The sequence below is a fragment of the Lactuca sativa genome, chromosome 2 (genome assembly GCF_002870075.4).
Source record: "Lactuca sativa cultivar Salinas chromosome 2, Lsat_Salinas_v11, whole genome shotgun sequence".
NCBI classification, from domain to species: domain Eukaryota; kingdom Viridiplantae; phylum Streptophyta; class Magnoliopsida; order Asterales; family Asteraceae; genus Lactuca; species Lactuca sativa.
In genome coordinates this window covers 113,524,215-113,548,710 of record NC_056624.2, presented here as the reverse complement: position 1 = coordinate 113,548,710, position 24,496 = coordinate 113,524,215, and the positions used below count along the sequence as shown (strand labels likewise).

Sequence of the window (24,496 nt, the reverse complement as noted above, 5' to 3'; positions counted from 1 at the left end):
AAGGCATACCCCCAAAATGAGATAGGTAACGAAACTCGACTCATCATGGAACGAACCATGTCCAACAAGGTTCAATTGAGCCTCTCAGCCACACCATTCAACTACGGTGTCCTAGGTGGTTTCAACTGTGAAACATTTACACATTCCTTGTGGTAGTCATGGAATTCAATACTAAGGTACTTAACTCCTCGATCGGATCAGAACATCTTAATTTTCCTGCCTAGCTGATTCTCCACTAGTTTCTTAAACTCTTTGAACTTTTCAAAGGTTTCTGACTTGTGCTTGATTAATTAGATATACCCATATCTGCTATAATCATCGGTAAAAGTCACATAGAAGCGGTTCGCATCCCTTATGGTGGATCTAAAGGGCCAACATACATCTATATCTATGAGATCCAATAAACGCTCAACCCTTTCACAAGTACCAGTGAAGGGTGACTTGGCCGATCATCTTTCCAAGTAAACAAGACTCGCACGTGTCATCGTCCCTGAAGTCGAATGACTCCAACACTCCATACTTTTTGAGTTGGGCTATGCGCTTCTTGTTGACATGCCCAAGACAATAATGCCACAACCATGCTTTGTCCAAACCACTGGAAGAATCAATATACAACACATCATTTCCTAAGTTGTCTACAACCATCAAAATTTCATATATATCATTACAAGGCAATGCTTCAAAATAGAAAGTACCATTAAAGAAAGCATTAAGAGAACCATTTTCATTATTAAACTAAATTCTATAACCTTGTTTATACAAACCATGAAAAGAAATAATGTTACATGTCATTTCTGACAAGTAGCAACAATTATTCAAATCTAAACCTAACCCACTACTAAGCACTAAATAGTAAACTCCAATATTGGTGACAGGAGACGCTTTCCTATTCCCCATGATCAAGTTTACCTTCCCATGGTCCATATCCATACTTCTTCTTAAACCCTGCAAATTAGAACAAATGTGAAAACCACATCCTGTATCGGGGACCCAAGACACAGATGTGATGAGTTATTAGATCGAATAGTATAAATACCTTTGAAGGTGGGCTTTATCTTCTCATCCTTGATATCCTGCAGATACTTCGGGCAGCTTCGTTTCCAATGCCCTTTGTCATGGAAGTAGAAGCACTCTGCATGCTTTGGGTTGGAAGAGGTGACAACAGGACCAACTTCGGTTCCACTAGAAGAGGTACCATCATGGGACTTTCCCTTGTGGATATTAGAAAGAGCCTTCCTCTTCTTTCCTTTTCCTTGCCCAATAGCCTAGACAAGGGCAGCAGTACTAGGAGTAGATGCAATAGATTTGCCTTTTAAACTACTCTCAGCAGTCCTCGGTAGGCCTTGAAGCTTTCTTAGAGTGACCTCCTCCTTGTTCATATGGTAGGTCATATGAAATTGGTTGTAACAATGTAGGCAACGAGTGTAGAATGATATTTATGGCCAGCTCCTTATCGAAGTTGACATTCAACTTCAGCAAGTGGTCCACATATCTTTTTATTTTCTACAAGTAGGCCATGATGGACTCTCCATCCTTCATTTTAATAGTGATCATCGTAGTGATGATCTCGTACCTTTCCAACCTGGCACTTTGATGGTACCTTTTCATCAAATCTTGGTGCATCTCAAATAGATAGTAGTCCTTGTAGGACTTTTGGAGTTCAGCAGTCATTGTTGCAAGCATGATGCAATGAACCTTCATAGCATCTCTCTCATGAGTTTCGTACGCAAATTTCCTCCGGAGTAGCAGTGTTGTGGTCAATATCCTTCAGCTCCTTTTCGAGAACATACTCTTTATCCTAGTAATAGGTGACCATGCGAATGTTGCGGATCCAATCCTTAAAGTCAAACCCATTAAATATCACCCTCCCACACAAGTTCATGTGTATGAATGAGCTAGAAGGGTTTGAGCCAGAAGCATTGTTGTTTGGAGTAGACATCTGAAAAAGAAAAGAGACAAAGTTTTGATTAGATAAGAATCCCCAGTTTAACACCCAAATGAGAAATTAGGGATAGGACCCATCATCATTATTTATAATTCAGTAGAGGGATGTCGTAATCTAATTGTAAATAATTTCAAGGTAGGTAAATGACGATTTACCGATTTCCACCATGAAAAATGAAAAAGACAATTAAGTTCTAAATGAATTGAAATTCCTAGATTCTTTGGAGATTCATTGAAATTTTTAAGGGCATGTTTAAATCTCGATATGACCATCATGTTTGTGAATGGGATATCGAGGATCACAAACAAGGTGTGAATAACCATGCAAATGTATTTGGTACTCTCGATGTCATTTACCACCTAACCCACATGTCAGTTAGCCACACACGCTCCATTGATCTATGATAAACATCAAGCTACCCTTTTCCACCCTTGCTAGTGCCAAATTAGTGTGTTCGTTAACCACACACACTCCACTAATGACTTGGCAAGGTGCAAATTGAAATTTCATGGAATAGCATCATTTTCATATTTTTTCCTAAAGTAAGTTAGATTGGGAATTTATAAAAACATTTAGTTGATTTATAGATCATTATACTTATTAATGAGGAATTAGTTTCCCTATCCAACCTGTTCGGCTAACTACCCTCCACCGATCAAGGAAGTGGTAGATGAGAGTGGACACCCATTCAACCACCATTTTATAGGTAGTTTCCTTATACCCCCTTATAGACCAGCTTCGTGAATGAGACCTACTAATAGTAAGACTAGCCTTAGAATTTAATTATTTCAAAATTAAAACTATTAATCAAAAATTTAAATCCCAAAACTTGAGGGCAAGTTTTGAATCTTTTCAAAACCTTCTAGACCAAATTTCAAATAATTTAATTAATCAAATAATTTGTGATTATTTAAATTTGGCCTAATTCAATTTATGGCACGATAATTCATATTAAATAATGCAAATAATTTATTTTATCATATAAACAAGTAATTATCTTATTATTTGACAATTATCTTCTAATTGGATGAGGATAATCAATACCATCTTGAAAAAAATCGAATTTTATAAGTTAAAAATGTTTATGGTAATTATCTTAACCCAATTCTAGTTAAAATCCCGAAAAAATCTGTCAACAGACGAGTCGAGTCGCCGAGTCACAGACTGGACTCATTGAGTACCCTTGACTCGTCGAGTTCATTAGGGGACTCAACGAGTTCATCCAGTAGATGCAGATTTTTCGACTTTTTCAACTTTGAACAATTTAGCTATGCATTAAATACAATAGAAAAATGACGTAGGCTCTGATACCACTGTTGGGTTTTAAGCAAAACAACAATCTTATGGTGTACATGCAAACCCTAAAGCTTTGGATCTAGGTTTTTCTAAATGTACAAGAAATAATCATCCAAAGCTCGTAAACCCTAAATCTATCATATAGAAATCGAAATCAACATAATTAATCAAGTAAGAATGTTACCTTTCAATTTTAACATGAAAATCCTTGACTTTGAGTGCTTAGTATCACAAATGCAATACCTCTAATCGATCACAAACACCAAAAGCAATTGGACAATGTTAGAGAGAGGAGGAGGAGGAAGGATAATTTCAGATCTAGGGATCCTTAGGGTTCAATGTGGCCGAAAATTGGATGCTAAGGGGGTCTTTATATAGGTGAGGAATTAGGGTTTCAGTCAAATACCTAATCTGGTTGTCGAAGCCCTAAGTAGCCCATAGGAATCTTCCAGAATACCTAGCCTTGGACGAAATCCTTATGGGCTTCCATAAGATTTTGTCCACGTCTTTTCCAAGAGATCCTTAGCCTATTTAGCAATTATCTTATAATTACAATATCAGTCCCCTTAATTCATTTAACCTCTTTTGACCATAAAATTAATTCTAAATTAATTCTTGACCAATATTACTTAAATAATACGATTTCTCTTTTAATATATTATTCTGATAATATATTAATAAGTCACATTTATCCTCTCTCTCCATTATTCATCAAATCAAGTTGCTTTGGTGAAGGCAACCTAAAAGGACCATGCTACTATTGGGTCAAGTACATACCAAATGTAGTTATGGGCTTAGACACCTAATCCAACAGGACTAACATACATCTGAAGATCAATAGACTGACACAACTGCTTCTATTGATCTTGTCCCAAGTACTATACTATCACACAATAGGAATCAAACAAAATTGTACTTGGAACAATAAATGCATATTACATACTTGGAAACACTCTATCACTAAGATGCATCTCAGATTGATCCTCTACTTCAGAATAGTCTGTATTTTGGATTTCATCATCTCAGACATGCTCCACTTTGGATTACTTAAGGATCACTTTTCATGTTCAAACAACCTTTTAAAGTCAAAATATGATTACCCATGATAAGTATGTCATCCATATTAATGACTAGTAAGGTCACTGAGCTCCTACTAGTTTTCTTATAAATCGTTCTTTGTCATTTCATTATCGAGGCGATGATCCTAATTTCGAGATGCTTGCTTTAACCCATAAATGAATCTATTGAACTTACACACTTTATTAGGATGCTTTTGATTAACATAACCTTTGGGTTAAAACATATAGACATCTTCTTCTAATATGACTATGGGAAATAGTATCCTAATAGATTTAATCATAGAAACTAGTGAGAAGGTTTTATGTCATCCACGTTAGTCTTCTTCTCGAAGATCCATTTAGTTCCAATAGTCTTATAATGGGGAGGAAACTCACACTAGTACAAAAATGACCTACGGTCACACTTTCTGAAAAACGGATTGTGACACTTTTTATTAAAAGTGTGGCCAAAGGTCACTAAAAAAATTTAGAGACTGTCATAAGTCACAATCAGCCACAAGCATCGATTAAGATTGTCATACTTTTTTTTGAGAGACAATAGATTAACGTATCGTGACATGAGTTAGTTCTATGTGTGTTTGTAACCTGGTGCCTATTTAGCCACATACCAGACAAAGTACCTAAAAGGTGATACATATGGTCACACTAAATATTTGCGTGTCCATAGGGCGGTTATGTACTAGTTGTACTTAGTTAACGCAAGAAATTAAAACAAGTTAGTATTGGTTACTTATGGTCATGTATCATTTATTATGTGTGTCAAAATATTATGAATTGGCTTTAAGAAGAAACAAATATTGTCTGTGTAGGTACCATTTAGTTACGATTATAGTTATTATATGTGTCTATATGTAAATATAGACACATATGTAATGTTTATTCTAGTTGTACTATTGTATTTGTAGGACTCTTAAATTTGACCATAATTATCTTTTATATCATTTGGAAGAATTAAAAATGAACAAAAAGTTCAATCATGGCATTTTACAAAAGTACATTACTTATTTTGCAATTAAAGGGTTGTATAAAATAATGAAAAAAAATGAATTGCAGTTTTGTAAAGTTAGAAACAATTTGTGAAGAAAACAAAAAAAAAACAAAAAACAAAAAAAAAACAAATAACAATATATTTGTGTTGAATAAGAGCTATAAGAAAGGACGAAATTGCCCTTTTTGTCATCTATTCTTTTAATTGCACCAGATCAGACACCATTAAAAATGAAAAGAATACAACTTATTTTAACAAAATAGTATGATAAATAAATGAAAAGAATACAACTTTCTCTAACATTGCATAACGAAAGTACATTACTATAACATGCAGATTATGTTATAACATGGCATCCATCATTACAGTACAAAACTGGAAAAAAAAATAACTTTGAGTTATAACAATATTACACCAGAATAGTTTGATGGTATAATATGGTAAAAAATATTAAGGAAAGTACATCGCCATTTTTTGTCATTTTCTTTTTTCCACGTAATGCTAGGATGAAGGTTTGGCCTTTCCCTTCTACAAACAAAAACAAAGATCATTAAATGTTAAAAGAAGGAAAAATATTATCGCTAAAGATGTAATTCATGACATTAAGAAACACATACTGTACGTATAACAATACCATGACAATCAGTACGAAAATAATCATTTTCCTTCTGCAACTCAAGTGTGTCTACACGTGGCAATATATTATCATTCTGAGGAACTATAGTACTAAATTCTTCATCTACATCTTCATATGTATCTCTGTAATTGTTGGGAGGCATATTAAACACAATAGACATTTTTTGATCAAGTGGGTCTGTGACATAAAATACTAGTTGTGCTTGTGAGGCCAATATGAAGGGATCACCTTTATGGCCTAATCTTTTTAGTTCAACTAGTGTGTACCCCAATTTATCCATTTTTACCCCATTTCTATTGTCAACCCAGTCACACATGAAAATTGGAATTTGTTTAAAATGATAATCTAGTACCTATATCTCTTGTAAAACACCATAATAAGTGTTTTTGGCATATGCTACAACTTCTTTACTGATGTGTGTGTCAGTTGCAACAGGAACTAACCCCACTGTTTTGGTAAACTTTACCTTCACGAGCTTTTGTACGAAACATATATCCATTGATAGCATATACATCGTATTTAATAATGTTCTTATTGAGTCCATGTGAAATCCACCTCATTGTCTCTGTTATACTTTCTCTACAACCCCCTAACTCTTTCTCTCTCTACCTGATTTGTAATTAGATAATGAATTTATGATATAAAGAAATACATAACAAAAAACACAACATATATGAAATGAATATACCTCCTTTCGTTACCAATGACCAAATATATTAATGTGCTCTTGTTCTAGCTGTGCCTTTCGTTTAGTAGGGTGTTGATGTTGCAAAAAATCCATGTGTCATCTGTCAATACGTTAATGTTAATATTATAACAAAAAAAACATACATGTAAAAAAACTTACTTGATATACATGAGTAGTACAGATGTATTTTGCAATACAAAGAAATGTGCTTTTCTGAATAGTTCTACGGAAACTTCTGCCGATTTAGCAGTTGATAGAGGTGTACCATCCGTAATAGAACTACTATCTTCACCTATGTGAATTCCACATGTGTTATGATTGTCAGGGGGAATACCAACAATATCCATCTTTTTGAGGAATTCACTAAAAAACTCAATCGTCTCTTCTGCAACATTTTCTTCTGCAATGCATCCTTCTGGTCTACTTTTGTTTCGCACGTGCCCCTTAACAACCTTCATAAACCTTTCGAACGCGTACATCCATCTAAAGAATATTGGACATCATAATTTTACTTCCCTAGTTAGATGAACGGTTAAATGAATCATCACATCAAAAAATGATGGTGGAAAGTGTTTCTCAAGAAGGCATAAGGTTACACATAATTAATCTTGCAACTTATCGAGCTCATCCAGTATGATTTATTTGCTACATATTTATTTGAAAAAGAAACAAAACCTTGTAATAGCAACTCTGGTGGGTGGATGCATAATAGATCGAATTGCTATGGGCAAAACTTGTTGCATGAGCATGTGATAGTCATGTGATTTTAGTCTGATCAAGTTCCTATCCTTCAGACTCACCAAACTAGAAAAATTAGAACAATGCCCTTGAGGAACCCTTAAGTTGTATAAAGTCTCACATAATTTTTCTTTTTCCTCTTTTGTCAATGTACAACCTGCTATGGGAAGTGTTGTGTTGTTCCCTTCTATCTTAGGATGCAGCTCTGGTTTTAAACCATAATGAACCAAATCCAATCGAGCTTTATAACCATCTTTTGTCTTCCCGGGAACGTTCAACACAGTTCCGATTAAACTCTCGCCCATATTCTTTTCGACATGCATAAAATCTATGCAATGTGGAATCAAATTGTCGCGCCAATACCTTAGCTGTCTATACCATATATTGAATTTCTTCCAGTATGTATTATTTTGCTGGTCCACATCTGAAGTACCCACTTGGCGTGATTTTCTCTTTTTTTTTATTTATCTTCCCACCTCTTCCAGTTGTAGATTGTTGGATTTCTGCCTCCTTGCCCTTAGACACATTTCCCCATTTATTAATTATAAATTTGACCCTATTATATACTTCCTCCCCATTCATAGGTTCTGGAGAGGGTGAGAACTCTTGTTGTCCATTGAATGCCTTTTTTGTCTTCTGAACGAGTGATCATATGGTAGAAATCGTCTATGACCAGTATAACTCTACTTTTTCGATTTAGGGAGTCTAATGCAGTGTGTTTCTTCGCCACACAAAACACAACCTTGAAATCCACTGTAAGGACAACCACTTAATGTACCTAGAGCAGGATAATCATTAATAATCCATAACACTACTTCACGTAGTTTAAACTGCTCTTGTGTATATGCATCGTATTTTTCAACTCCAATATCAAATAATAATTGCATATCATCAATAAAAGGTGTTAGGAACACATCAATATCATTTCCTGGTGTTCCCGAAATCAATAACGAAAGCATGATGAACTTTCTCTTCATACACAACCATGGTGGAAGGTTGTAAATGATAGTTAAAATAGGCCACACACTATGACTCCTATTTCCTCTATTCACATCGACCCCGTCAGCCGAAATGCCTAGCCGCAAATTTCTTGGTTCGCTAGCAAAGTCAGGATATTTATCATCAATGGCAGCCCATGCTGGTGAATCAGTTGGGTGGCTTAAAACACCAATATTTACCTTTCTGTCTGTTGCGTGCCATGTTAAATCTTTTATAGTAGTCTTAGACTGAAAAAGTCGTTTCAAGCATGGAATAATTGGAAAGTACCACAAAACTTTTGCAGGAATATTTTTGTAAATTTTATTTTTTTTGTTCATCGACCTTCCATCTTGATTTACCACAAGTAGGACATGCATCCATGTCCATGTATTCGTTTCTATAAAGTATACAGCTGTTGACACATGCATGTATCTTAGTATACCCTGAACCCATTGCCTTGAATGCTTTTTTGGCCTCGTATGTACTACTGTACATTTCGTTATCTTCTGGTAACATATTTTTGATCAAAACCAATAGTTATGTGAAGCACTTATCTGATACTCCATACTTACTCTTTAAGTTGAGTAGCTATATGACTACAGATAATTTTGTGAAATTAGGACACCCTTTATATAGGGGCTTCTCGGCATCTTCAATCAGTTCTCTAAACTTCTCAGGGTTCCCGATAAAATTTTCTTCTACAACTTCCACCATCTCTACTGTTTCTGCAGCATCTGCTAGCATTTCTGTGTTCATGCTCGTCGAATCAACAACGTATCACGTGTCCATGTCAAAATTATGTTCATATATATAATTTATGGATGGTTCCTCTGTTTCTCCATGCTTATTCCAATTCGTGTATGTTTGATCAATTCCATTCGTGAATAGGTGATCATCTACCACATCCACCGAATGAGATATGTGGTTTACACATTTGACACATGGACATGGAATTCTTATCTTTTTTTTGGTATCAACAGTGTCCATATTTTTAGAAATCTTGTAATTATGTACTACATATTTCAAAAATTCTGCAACACCCTTTACATACGTTTCTGATGTTTTGTAAGGTCCCATCCAAGACTTATCCATATTTAGTTTATAACAGCATCAACAATCAATATATGTTTCCTGTTCATTGAAGCATTTTAACAAACATTTGGTGTGCATAAACGAAAAAGATCACATTACAATTAAATCCAATAACTGGAAACCAAATACTTGTTAATTGAATAATATATATATATATATATATATATATATATATATATATATATATATATATATACATATATAATGAAACAAGACCAAACGAAATAGCAGATATTAATATTCTTAATGTAATTGTTTTTTATGTCCGTGTATAAATTAAGGTAGTATGTGTACCTATATGAATTTCATGTTGAAGTATCAATTCGTGTTTGAAGTATAAACGTAGTTGGAATGCGTTTGTAGTAAGCAGAGAATGATTCGATGGGAATGCATATAGTCTAAAAAATCATATCTACGCAATAGGTGTGGATGATCAATGATATATCGAGAAAAAAAAGCGAAATTTTTTTTCCTAATGGGGTTCGAACCCATGACATTCCAAAATATACCTTTAAATACATTAACACTTACCAACTGGGGTGTCTGACTGTTTGTAAGTTATTAGTTTACGAAAAAATCATAACAATAAATTAAAAGAGAAACATTTGCCGAAAATACCCCTGCTTCCTCTAGAACTGATCTAAAATAACCACATTTACCATCAATCATACTTTCATCATTTGAGACAATATACTTAATTGTGGTTGCACATTGTTTTTAATTACCCTTCACAATTGGAAATAAAAACAAATGACAAAAATACCCCTGATTCTTCTCACACTCTTATTATTTAATTCTAGTTATGCACATCATATATGTATCCAAGATAAACTTATTTTTTTTTCTATCAATACTATGATTATGCATACCCTAAGATGATGTTTCCCTTTTCTTTTCATTATATGTACTGAATGACCATTATACCCTTATATCTCAAACACAGTTTCAATGGTAAATTATAACATTTTCTTTGTTTTATGATAAAAACAATTAATTGACGGATATACCCCTGCTTTAGCATAATCTCCATATGTTGATAACAAACATGGGACAAACTAAATAATCTAACCAATAACTTACATGTAAAGTGGAAATAAGTTGAAAAGTACATTGCTTTTTTTTACAAAACAATGCAGCAAAACAGGGACAATACTGACTCAGTTATAAGTATGAAACACAATATAAATAACAACATAAAATTATAATTATAATTAATTCCCATTTTTCCCCTAAGACAGTTATAATCAAAACAACATCATATTGCTTACAAAAAAAAAGTATCATATGTACTCTGTATTAAACACAAAATGGAGTACTACAACATAGGTCCCATACATTATGTTTTACATGCTATCACATTATGTTTTTCCATGTCCATTGCATCTTCCATTTTTTCTCTTGGAATGGTCATGTTTAGCATATGCTTGATGTATGTTATTCCATCATCAACTGTTGCCATTAGGTGTTCTATTACAAACAGATGAATAAGCTTCTCAACTCTTTCGGATGGTGAGTTCATCAAAAAGTAGGGGAAATTGGTTGGAACAAATACAGGCCTATGTTCAACATATAGATGTTCAATCTGTCAAAATTGGTGTGCCCTAACAATCATCTTGAAAGTTCCCAAACAGTCATCATTGAGAATTGGAATCATTGACAACCCATAGTTTTCTTCGGTTGGCATATGATACCAGGTACCCATAGTTGTATACCCCAAGCTTTTTGAAAAACAACCAAGCATCTCCATGTTCAGCAAATCGATGTTGACACATGAAATAAAGTTAACTTTTGTCGTTTGATATGACTTACCTGGATAGTCTGTAAAAAACCCGCCATGTACAACTCTAATGGTGAATCTCTTATCGTTTGCTTTCCCGTACTCTACTAATGGTATGGTTTTCGGTGGTTCACTACTTAGACTCCAGAGTTGGAACCTCGGATTCGCCCATGGATTAGCATTCATCTTTGTTTCCATTGATCGTCGGAGTCGTTTTCACAGAGGAAGAGAAAATAATAGAAGCTATCGTATGTTGGTAATGAAGATGTAAGAATGACGATTTTGATATAAGGGGAGGCTTTAAATGGATCGTCATTCGGAGCTGAAGGGACATCGACGCAGGCCATCACTTCCGATTAATAGCATGCTACAGGGGAGGTGCAATTTGAACGACGACTGTGATAATGATTATCGATATTGTGTTATACATTAATATATTATTTACATTAATATATATAATATTAAATAATTGTAACATCCATACTTGCTTTGTTTTTATTATTACCATACAAAATATAAATTTATACATAAATTAATTATAAATATATAAAATCATTTTTTAAATTAATATGGGTATGGGTTGCAGGTGGTCAGGTGTTGGTACGTGTTGACCAACATTAGGTCGTGTAGGGTTGTTGGTAATGGTTTGGGACCAAATTGGGTTTCTAATACGGGTATGGGTTGCAAGTGGTCGGGTGTTGGTACGGGTTGACAACCATTAGGTCGTGTAGGGGTGTTGGTAATGGTTTGGGACAAAATTGGGTTTCTAATATGGGTATGGGTTGCAGGTGGTTGGGTGTTGGTACGGGTTGAACAAGATTAGGTCGTGTAGGGGTGCTGGTAATGGTTTGGGACCAAATTGGGTTTCTAACATGGGTATGGGTTGCAGGTGGTCAGGTGTTGGTACGGGTTGACCAACATTAGGTCGTGTAGGGTTGTTGGTAATGGTTTAGGACCAAATTGGGCTTCTAATACGGGTATGGGTTGCAGGTGGTCGGGTGTTGGTACGGGTTGACTAACATTAGGTCTTGTAGCGGTGTTGGTAATGGTTTGGGACAAAATTGGGTTTCTAATATGGGTATGGGTTGCAGGTGGTCGGGTGTTGGTACAGATTGACCAACATTAGGTCGTGTAGGGGTGTTGGTAATGGTTTGGGACCAAATTGGGTTTCTAATATGGGTATGGGTTGCAGGTGGTTGGGTGTTGGTACGGATTGACCAACATTAGGTCGTGTAGAGGTGTTGGTAATGGTTTGGGACCAAATTGGGTTTCTAATACGGGTATGGGTTGCAGGTGGTCAGGTGTTGGTACGGGTTGACCAACATTAGGTCGTGTAGGGGTGTTGGTAATTGTTTAGGACCAAATTGGGTTTCTAATATGGGCATGGGTTGCAGGTGGTCAGGTGTTGGTACGGGTTGACCAACATTAGGTCGTGTAGGGGTATTGGTAATGGTTTGGGACCAAATTGGGTTTCTAATACGGGTATGGGTTGCAGGTGGTCGGGTGTTGGTACGGGTTGACCAACACTAGGTCGTGTAGGGGTGTTGGTAATGGTTTGGGACCAAATTGGGTTTCTTATATGGGTATAGGTTGCAGACTGAAATGGGTTTATAGTAGGTGTACGGATTTTTTTTCTAACTTAATATAAAATAAAATAAAAAATCTTAACAAAGTGTTCACACGGAAAAATTAGTATGCTAAGTAGACCTTATTCTTATTTTTGTTTTATTATTCTATTATCCCATTGTATATACATAATTAAATGTTAAATATTTTTTATTTCCAATAGTGACATAGTTGTATCCTAACGTAAAATTGTTAATTTACAAGGACCAAAGTTGTAACATTTCTATTTATATCTAATAACTCGTAATAATGTTTCAAAAGTCAGAACATGTTTCCAAACCACGATTTATGCTTCCCATCGTGTGAGTTCACTATAAGATCAAAATTTGGAAAAAATTTGAATTCGTCAATCAAAATTAAGCAAATATAATGGGAGGGAAACATTTTTTCCATTTTGTTTTGGGCTCCAAATCAACGCGGGAAGTATTCATCTATCTCACCACCAAAACTGTGAACATCAATCCATCAGACGAAGGAAAATCTAGTAAATTTGGTAACCACCCTCAAATTAGGACGTAGTAACAATGTATTATTTAAAAGACTTTGATTTTTTCAACCATTGTGTGGTTTTTCTCTAGGTTATATCGATCCCAGTTAGATTATATTTCAGTTCATCGTTCGACAACATTCATCACACATTTCTATTGTAAGTATATTCTTTGTATATGGTGTCAATGTTATTGGTTGTATTGATTAAGGGATTATACATAAAACAAAATTTTTTTGATTCTTCATATTAATGTGTTTGTTGCACACAAACTGTTCGATGAAATGTGTATGTGAAATTTTGTATGTAATATAAGTTAGTCATACTTTTTATTAAACATACAAATAATCAAACTAAATTCATATGTTTCATGTCAGCAGAAGATTCATGGAGGTGAACAAAGAACAACATGAGGATATGCCTGACTATGATATGGAATATGAGCAAGATGATGGAACACAATTTTATGAATCGGACACTAAGGATGGTGAAAATAATGACATTGACTACAATAGCCATTCAGATTTGGAAGAAGAAATGCAAAGCAAAGTTCCTACAAGGTCACCTAAGAAGAGGGGACTGACTCGATTGCCAAAGCTGAAGACCGAGTATGTCAATTCTGTTGGTAGAAAAAAACGTGTGAAGTTTGACGAATTCGGTAAGTTTACAGGGAAGAATAACGCAGTGTTTGTTAGTTATTTGGGAGATCTTATCTGCGAGAAGGTGGGATTAAGTGCTCTTTGCTGGAAGAAAGTAAAATCGAAAGTGAAGGACAAACTTTGGGAAGAGATTGCAGTAAATATTTTTTTCACTTTTTTTTTAACTGGATCTCATATTTTATTTACCAATCATGTATTAAATACTAACAAATTCATTGTTGTTTCATTTTAGCGCTATTTTGAAGTTGATGAAACTGGAAAAAGATTTGTGATGAATAGGCTTGGTATCCTTCTACGAAACTTCAGAAGGAAATTGTATGCAGCTTACATCAAGCCACATCTAGGGAATTCCAAAAAGCTTGGAGAAATTCTTGTTCGATATCGGGCAATAATTACTGAAAAAGATGATTGGAACAAATTTGTGACATATACGCAATCTGAAGAGTTTAATGTTACAACTTTTTACCAAAACTTCTTCGTTTATTTATCATTTAATTACCAAAAAGTGCTTGACAAATCTTTTTTTTAGACAGGTTGTGTCACAAAAGACAGTCAAAGCGCGCAAGATGTCATAGTACGCTCATCGGATGGGACGAGGGGGTATACTACTCTTAGCCAGAAGTTGGTAAGCTTTGTTTTTAGCTATATGATCCATTATATTACCTTCATAGTATGCTACATAATAGAATTTTATTTTATATTGTTTACAATTTTTTTTATCAAGATTGAAGAGAAAGTGAAGGTCAATTATATGGTGTAAAGGACGTGAAAGTAAAGGAGTATTTAAGAATGAAGATGTTAAACTCATGGCGGATAAACTAGTAAATTCAATAAACTTTTTTATTACTATTACTATAATGATTTTAGCCAATTTTATTAGGACAATAATTATTAATATTTTGTGTGCTGGATGGAACAAGAAAAGAAGATAAAAGAAGGACAAGTTAATGTTGAACCAGGCACGGATGCCATGACCTTAGTTTTTTGGCAAGGAAAAGGGAGGATTTTTAAAGGGTGTCGGCACAGGAGTCACTTACAACAGATATTTCAATGTTCCTCGCAACAAAGGATCATCTAAGGAAGAAATTAAAGATCTTAAAGTTGCACTGCATAATGGAAAACTTGAGCTTGAGAAAAAAGATGCTAAACTCAAGGCTTTGTCTACAAATGTTAATGAACAAGATCAAACACTAAAGCTAGTTTTGGCTCATCTTAATGCAAAAGGAGCTGACTTTCAAAATCTGTCTCATACTGTTGTAAGTAATCTTATTAACATGTATTTTCAATGTTACTTGTAGATTGCATTTTTTTTAGACATTTTCCATGTTTCTTTATATTTGCTAGGGTATTTCAAGTGACAAGATTGTTGAAAGTAGTGAAACAAATCCCGTTAGTCTCAAAACCAAGCAACCATCAGAACCTGTAACACCAGTATGTTATCATTTTATAAGATAATCATTGATATCCTTTTTCTGATACTAATTTATGTTTTTTCACTTGGGACTTTAATTCATTTAGGTTGCTGCAAAACCCACCAAGAAACAAGTTCAAACCAACTCTACTACTGCAACTCCGGATACATAATTGATTTCCATGAAATCTGCAACAATAGTTTATACTTACTTTACAGTTTTCAACACTTTTAATTTATCTTTTATATTATAATATAATTTTACATATATGTCTTAAATCTTTATATTAGGCAAATACAAAACCCACTAGAAAAGCTGTTGACTCTAAGACTGCCACTATCAATCCTGACATACCAACAGTTTCACCAAATAAACCCCTTTACCAGGTAAGTGTTTTTTACATGTTGAATATACATTTCTGTCTTTTTTTTTTTTTTTTTGATTCTAATATTACTTATCATTGTATCCAATCAAGTGTACTCTATCACATCCATATAAAAGGAACATCGTTGCTCGTGGTACAATTCACTTATCATCAGAAAGACAATTCATTCATGGAGTTCCTCTATAAGATGATTACTATAAAGTTTCCATTGATGAAATGGTAATAAAACAAGCATTTTTACCCCCATAAAACTGGAGAATTCACATTGGTTGAGGATGCATATAAAAGTTTTGTTCCATGGCCAAAATACCTTGTGCAACCCGAGTCAAAGGTTTGTTTAATTATGTTCACTACTTTCTGCATTACACTTTATTTTCTTCATTAAGTAGTATACTAATGTTTTGATGTACTCGATTTTTTTTGTTTAAATGTTGTTGTTATAGGTACCATAAATTATATCACATCAAGAACATCAACATCAAAACTCAAAGAAAAGGAAACCAACTTACATCTCATCGGATGCCCTTCTCAAGAAGACAAGGAGCAATACAAACAAGAAGAATGCCTAGTTATGTTTAGGTTTTAGTTTATGATGTGTATGATTTTTTACCATTATTTAAATTCTTGAAATTAGAACAATCTTTTTTTTGGTATTATAATTAGGAATTTAATGTATGGATTTGGATTTCAATTATTACTAATATCAAATTATGAATTTTGCTTTTGTTTCATATTGTTGGGTTTGGTTACTTTAATTTAAATTATTTTGATGTGTCTAAAATTGTAGAAAAAGTAACAATAAATATTAATTTAAGGTGGCTTTAATATAAATTTGGCCATGTATTATTGGTTTTCAATGTCTCTAAAATTATACAATGGTTACTTTACATCATTTTTTAACGTGTGGCTAAATGGTTAACAATAGATACCATAATTGATTGTTGTTGTGACTAAATACTAGCAAATCGTCACTTATAAAATTAATTATATGTGTCCATTTACCTAACATGGTCATGTTCACCGTAATTGTATGTATCTAAAATATACCCAATAGTCTTATTACGATACCGAATAATCCTTAATTTTGACAAAATGTGTGTCTTTATAATACTTATGATTGTATTTCACTTAATTGTGTGTCTCTGTACGATAGGTTATAGTCACAAAAATTGATTGTTTTTTGTGACTAATTATTAGCAATTCGCCACTTATGGAATTAATTATATGTGGCCCTTTAGCAATCATGGTCATGCTCACCGTAATTACATGTTTACAAAAGATACACAATAGTCTTAACAAAATTTAAACCGTGTGACAATATAAAAGAAAACAACTATACTAAAACATCATGAATGTCGCAAGTGGGTGATATACAGTCACCACAGTTACTCAATAAATGTGTATATTGACGGTTTAACGCTACAATATTGGATATTTAAGGAAAAAATTTATGTACACATTTTCCACACTTTTATAATACGACCACATGTTTTCATCTCATACAGACACTACATTTTAAAGTGACAATAAGACACATACGATGGCGTCACCTTCCGTCACATTTTCAGTGAAAAAATAAATGTCACTATATTCATATGGTCACACTTTTTTGGTGTCACTGTAAGTCATTTTTCTTGTAGTGTCAACCAAATCTCATACTTTGTTTTCTCTCATGGATTACATCTTTGCGTTCATGGCTTCAACCCATTAGTCAAATACAAGATTTGCCATTGCATATCGATAACTGATTGTACCATCGAAATAGTTCAACTTGAAAGTATATCACAACTTTCAATGGATTCCAAGAAATCGATTTACCCTACATTTCTAATTAGAGCATTATCCTATATATATATATATATATATATATATATATATATATATATATATATATATATATATATATATATATATATATATATATATATATATATATGATAATGCTCTAATCAGGGCGTATGTAGTCTTCGCATTGTCAATATTGTAAGCCATATTCTTTGACCTTGAGATTTTTTATCTTAACATTCTCGCCTTCCGCCATAACTCTAATACCAGTTGTTTAAGAACTTAATCAATCTTGATAAACACCTTCATAAACAAATCAATAATGTCGAATGAAAATAGGAACACAATATTTAATATCATTCACATGATCAAGATGATTGACTATGTCCACAAAATAACACGAGAATGAGGAAGAGAAAGTGGAAGAGAGAATTCATTGCTTACTTTTGAATGAATGTCTGATACTTTAGGTTACAGGAAGTCAAAGAATATAAATACTAATGAATAATTGCACACACAACTTAACACAAAAACCCGAATTGTACTTGACACACATATCATTGGCTAAACAGTACAATGAGTTCAAAATTGCAAGTTTGGTCCTTTTGGGCTATAACTTTTATTGTGGACTTGGTCCCGTTAAAATTGAACCGACCATATTCCCCATTAAGTTTTTCTAGGTATTTTTATTTATATGTTTTATTTAATATGATTTGGCCCTATACAACCCCCATCCCCATCGTGCGATTCCAATGTCCCCGCCTTTGCATCACTCTTGCCGCCAACCCCCTCCTTTCTCTCACTAACCCGTCAACAACTCCCTCCTCGATTTCCATATACTCGTACACTTCGTGATACATTTACTTTAACCTAAACAAACAACACAAAAACATCATCGGAGCAATGGTCGGAATTGGGGTTTATCAAAGGCCGGCCCCAAAGATTAATGCTAAATTGGAGACAGAGAGAAAATTATGAGTTTGATTTCGGTACCTGAATCCAACACTTTATCCAACAACCCACAATTGTTTTCCCAAAATATCCTTGAAACCTGCTATTGTTTTCCGCAAAACAATGATCAAAGTTTTAAGAAACTCATGTTTTCATGATTTACGAGAAACACGAAACAACCACTTAATTTTTAATGAAGTTGATTTGAAATTTTAAAAATTGGTCAAAAGAGTCGTTAAGGGCATAAACAAACATGTGATGGTGGTCATAAGGCCTTCAACAATACCAAATTTGTCATGAATGCATATAAAAAGAAAAAAGTTCGAACTAGATATTAAAGTAATCCTTGGATCAAATGGAAAATTAACGATCGTAACCTACAAAATTCAGGTTTATTTATTTATTTATTTATTTTGTTCGTTAAAGACATAGAAATGCACCATGTAGTAAAAATCTCATATGAAAGGGAAAAATTAACTCTCTTCATTTCGTTCACACAACACACAAGAGTGAAGAAATATATCGATGTTATATAAAGTGTTTATTTGTCCAGGATATATTAATGACCAACTTTCTACGATTTAATTAAAAAAAAAGTCAAAGTATTTGAAACAAATTTAATAACAAACATTATTTATAATAATATAACTATAATCAATAACGAGACTTCAGACGAGATTACCTTTTTCTACTACCACGCCCTTATCGTTAAAGAAGATGGTTTGGAAGTTGTGTCATGTACACCTCTAAGCTTCGGGCATTCCCAAATATCAAGACGTTTAAGGCACGTGAGGTGTTGCAAGACCTCTGAAAGTGATTTCACTTCCATAAAACCAATGAGCGCTAGAGAAACTAGAGATCGTGGAAGAAGAAAAGATGCTGAAGTGGTATTCTTCATATCTTCTGCTTCTGCCACTTGAAACGAAACCACCCCTGAATTTTTGCCATATAAGTGGAGCGTAACAAGTGATGGTGGAAAATTCTGTGGGCCCCACTCTGACATGGGCTTCTTTAAACATCCGATATGTAGTGTACGTAAATTAGGAGGCCACAACCCAGAAGGAAAGGAGTAGTCCATACTTGGACAATCATGTATCAACAGTTGTTCCAATGACGTGAGACTTTGAAAATGTTCGTGAGGAAAGGACTTGAGATTCTTGCAATTAACAATGTGAAGAGATGTAAGGCAAAAGATGGGAAGGAAATCAAAATTATTCTTTGGAATTGGTTCTATGTTATCTGAATCACTGATTAGTGATTCCGTGAGAGAGGATGAGAGTTTGTGTATTGTTGAGAAGGTCAATGAAGTCATTGAACGACAACTATCAATCACCAATCTCTCTACACTATTTTGACACTTGTAACTCTCCATTGTGTCACAACTACGGAGTATCACTTCTTTAACACATTCCATGTTAATCCCCAAGTTAACTTCTTTGTCTTCTTTCTCTTCTAATGATACCAATTTTTCACAATAACTTACCTCCAACTTTTGTAAACTCCCAAGAATCTTGGATGCCTCCAATGTTGGTTCCCACAAGTGTTTTAGTTCATCACAATTATCAATATATAAATCTTTAACAGCCCCAAGATGTACTAAATCTTCTCCATGTAATTGAGTAAATCCTTTAATACACAACAATTTCAATGCAACGAGTGATGAAGATACACTAACCATGCTTTTCAACACCACTTCGGAACATTCTTCAATATGTAAAACCGAAAGCGATGGTATCAATCCAACCGAAACTTGAGCAAGTTTTGGACAACGTTTAATAGAAATCTCATGAAGACAAGGAAACGATGTAGTAGTTATAGTATTGTTGCCACCACTAGTTGACCATCTCTCCCAACCTTGCATATTATCAAATTTCAAAACTTCAAGTGAAGGAAATGCAATGCCAATGAAAGAATTACTAGGTGCAAGTAACTCAAGACCAAGTGTCTTCACCTCATTCATCCTTTCAACAAACAATTTCCTAAGTGAGCGTAGATGTCCAAGTGTTGGTAAATGTCTACTTCTACAACCACGTAATGTAAGCTCCGTTAACTGATCAAATGAGGGATCGCCTACCCAATTTGGAAATCTTGTTCCCATGTAGAACCAAATATTCAAGTTTCTCAACTTATGATGAGGCCTTAACCCTTCAAGTACCTTATATTCAATCTTTTCATTTCGAGAATCATCAAACACATCACTCCATTTCATTTCCAAAACATCAAGACCCTTCTTTTGATGTAAGTTGGCATCCTTGGCTTCCATTGGATTTATCACTTTTTCCAGCCCCATGATGGACAATCGACCTTCAAGATCCGAAAGGCCCTTAAGATCGGATATTTCAAACCCATTAGGCCCTTCAATAATCACCTTGATTAGAGTACGTAGACTTGTCAACCCCCCAATCCCTAATGGCATCTTATTCAACTTTGGAGTACCAGTTATGTCAAGATGTTGAAGGTTTATTAACTTTACAAAACTTTTTGGCAAGCTACGTAACTCATAACAACTACGAAGCAACAAGCTTTGTAGATTATAAAGGTCACCTACTTGATCGGGTAAACTTGTGATTCCAGTGTTGGAAAAATTTAGATACCGTAGATGCTTGAGACTACCAATAGATTGTGGTACCCCTGTGATTATCCGGTTTGTTAGGCTTAGCACCCTTAGGAACTTTAAAAGAGGAAGTAAATCAGCAAGATCCTTATCCAATAATCCATGACTACCCCAACCAACCTGTATATGTAAGAAAGTTCGCAAACGTCTAGCTCTTTGTAATTTGTTTAACTTTTTATACGCTGCCCATCGTGGACCTATAAATGAAAAGTGACGAAATTTCTCAAAAGTTTGGTTCCTTTCGGATGCATCCATCTCTTCATCCAGTCTAAAGAAAAACTCTCCCACAACACTTGTGGCTAAGTCATTTATCAGGTCATGCATCATATATCCTAATTCGCCATTCGTTGAATGTTGAAAAAATGACCTCGACTTTAGCTCTTCAAAATATCGATATCCGGAACTCTCCATTGACTTGTTACCATTTTCTTGTGACAAAAATCCTTCTGCCATCCACAATAGGACAAGTTCTTTCTTGTCGAATACGATGTCTTTAGGAAACAAAGAGCAGTATGCAAACAACAACTTCAAATGTGGAGGGAGATGATAGTAGCTTAGTCTTAGAGCCGGAAGAATCTCACTTCCATCATGTATGTCCCATATCTCACTATTCAACAACCTCTCCCATTCATCATCATTTCTATTCGACTTCAACACCTTTCCAAGCGTTTTCAAAGCCAAAGGCAATCTACCACATTTCTTCACGATACCTTCTCCATGCGATTTGAGTGTTGGATGTTTCTCAAAGCTTTTTTCACCAAGCGCATGTTGAGCGAATAAAGACAAAGCATCTTTATCTGATAAAACCTCAAGATGGTAAGCTTCATCAGAGTCCATCACTGATGCAACCCTCGTATTCCTTGTTGTCACCAATATTTTACTTCCAGTTGCCCCTACAAGAGGACTCTGGAGGAGTTCCCACTTACTTTGATCTTCATTCCACACATCATCTAGAACAAGTAAGAACCTTTTATTTACAAGGTTTTTCTTTCAGGGCCACATGAAGCAGATCAAGATTAGAAAATCGTCTCTCCTCCCCACAAACAGCTTGAAAAAATAGCATAACTAATATTAAAGACATCCAACTCTTCTGAAACACAAACCCATGCCCTGAGTTCAAAGTGATCCTTCACTTCTCCTCATTGTACAAAACTTTGGCAAGAGTAGTTTTGCCTATCCCACCCATACCAACAATGGAAACCACGCTCACATTTTGATCGGATGATTCGTTCCACAACTTCTCGAGCAATGCGACTTTATCATCTTCCCTACCCATGATCTTGGACTCGTCAACCAGTGAAGTTTGCTCTAATCGTCTCTCTGTTTTATTTGACCTTTCAACATTCACATCAGACCCAGATCATTTTTCTGGTCAACAAGATCATGCAATTTCGTGGTAATCTCATCTAGCTTATTACTCATCTGGCGACCATACATAATGTTACGCGGAGTGAGATTAGTACAACAACTTGGGATGACTTCGATACCTTACTTATGCTAGTGCTGGCATGGGATTCTTGATTCAACTTCCGGCGGATAACTTCGGTGGCCATGTCATCGAGTACATCGTCTATGTCGTATGCCAAATCTTGGAGATCGTTTAGCCATAATTGAACAGACCTCTCTGTTATCTGCTTCCGGCCTGCATCAGCGAGCACGGCTTGGATCAGCTGCAAGGTTTTCTTCCATTTATTCAGCTGAGAATCGATTCCTTCGATCGAGCCAGCTTCATCAAGTCACCAGAGATTAGCTTCTCACATAAAACAGTAATTACGGCGCTAACAACGATTTCAGCCATTGGAAATTGAGGAAGGAAAGATTGTTTCTTCGTTGATGACTTTAATTCCCAAATACGAAAATTAGGGGATAAAGAAACAAAAAGGTAGACTGAGTTTTGTGCGATTTTCAACTTTGCTGTTCTTCGGTGGTCTAGCTTTACTTTAGGATTATTCTATTAGCATCCACCATATCTTGTTTTCTAATTATTATTATTATTATTATTATTATTATTATTAGAACAAATTACACGAATGGTCCTTAATGTTTTGTTTTTTCCCTAAAGTAGTCCCTACAAAACTTTTTTCCCTCATATGATACCTACGGAGCAAATCTTGCACACAAAAGGCCCCTCTAACTAACGTTGCTAACAGATTCTGTTAAATTTTATTAATGACAAAAAATACCCTTTGTTTTATGCACACAAATGGTCTTTTCTCTCTCTCTCTCTCTCTCTCTCTCACTCTCTCTCTCTCTCCTCTCTCTCTCTCTCTCTCTCTCTCTCTCTCTCTCTCTCTCTCTCTCTCTCTCTCTCCTCTCTCTTCTCTCTCTCTCTCTCTCTCTCTCTCTCTCTCTCACTCTCTCTCTCTCTCTCTCTCTCTCTCAGAACACATATACATACAATAAAAACAATACTCCCTACAACCAAAATCATTGTTTGCGATCCACCCCACCCTACCGGTTCCCTTTCTCTTCTTCTTTTCTGAATCTAACGAAATCAAGATGCTCTAAAGCATACCTGCAATTGAGAAAAGGAAATCAAATTGAGCAGATGAAATGAAAAAACCCTCACCCCCACTCTCTTCCATTTACAGAAACAAAATCAAGATCAAGCAATCAGAATATCTAGTCTTGAGCAACAAGTAACAAGTAAAAATAGAGAATTTTTCTCTAATCTAATATGATCATGACTAGAAAAAGTTCCAATTAATAAAAAAAAATCATGAGATTCTGATCTTTAACCGCTAGAAAACCTAACAAAAACAAGAGTTCAAGTACAGAAAATGGAGTTTGAGGAATTATTAAAATGAAAAGAAGATCGGAGAGAAGATGATGGAGATCGAAAGAAGCAGAAGTTGATATGGGAAAATGACGTCAGGGAAAGTTGAACCCTAGCCCTCAATTCACTTTTGCTCTAAGGGATACGCCACCACCATTGATCTTATTTGTTCTCTTCAAGCCACCGTCTGCAGCATTGACCATTCAACAACAAAATCGAATCAAGCCGCATTCAGCAGAGACAACGATTTTGTGGTTCAGGACCGCCGCCGGAGAAGATGGATTTGTGGTTCAACATTCAGCGCCACTATCTTCACCCACCACTTCAATGATCGCTGGTGGAGCAAGTTCTGAAGTCTAGGTTTCGATTTCCACAAAGAAATCAAGAAAGAACAAACACAAATTGATTGCTTTTCAATTTTGATTTTTCAGGTTTAGATTTTAACAATCAAGCAAGAACAAACCTCAATATGAGATGGGATAAAAGGGGTAAATGGATGAGAGAGAGAGAGAGACTTTTTTTAATTTCTAATTAACAAAATATTAAAAATAAAATAAAAACAAAGGACATTTTCGTCTTTTGA

General features: G+C 34.8%; 1 protein-coding gene across 1 annotated transcript; it reads right to left on the bottom strand.

The window, feature by feature from the left end:
* Window positions 1-17,992: 17,992 nt before the first annotated feature.
* On the bottom strand, window positions 17,993-23,088 carry LOC111893851 (putative disease resistance RPP13-like protein 1). Its single transcript, XM_023889932.3, is given in 5 exon segments — window positions 17,993-18,623; window positions 19,206-22,121; window positions 22,123-22,167; window positions 22,169-22,269; window positions 22,272-23,088. Coding segments are annotated over 4 exon segments (3,195 nt in total). The 5' UTR covers window positions 22,414-23,088; the 3' UTR covers window positions 17,993-18,623; window positions 19,206-19,214.
* Between the last annotated feature and the right edge of the window lie 1,408 nt (window positions 23,089-24,496).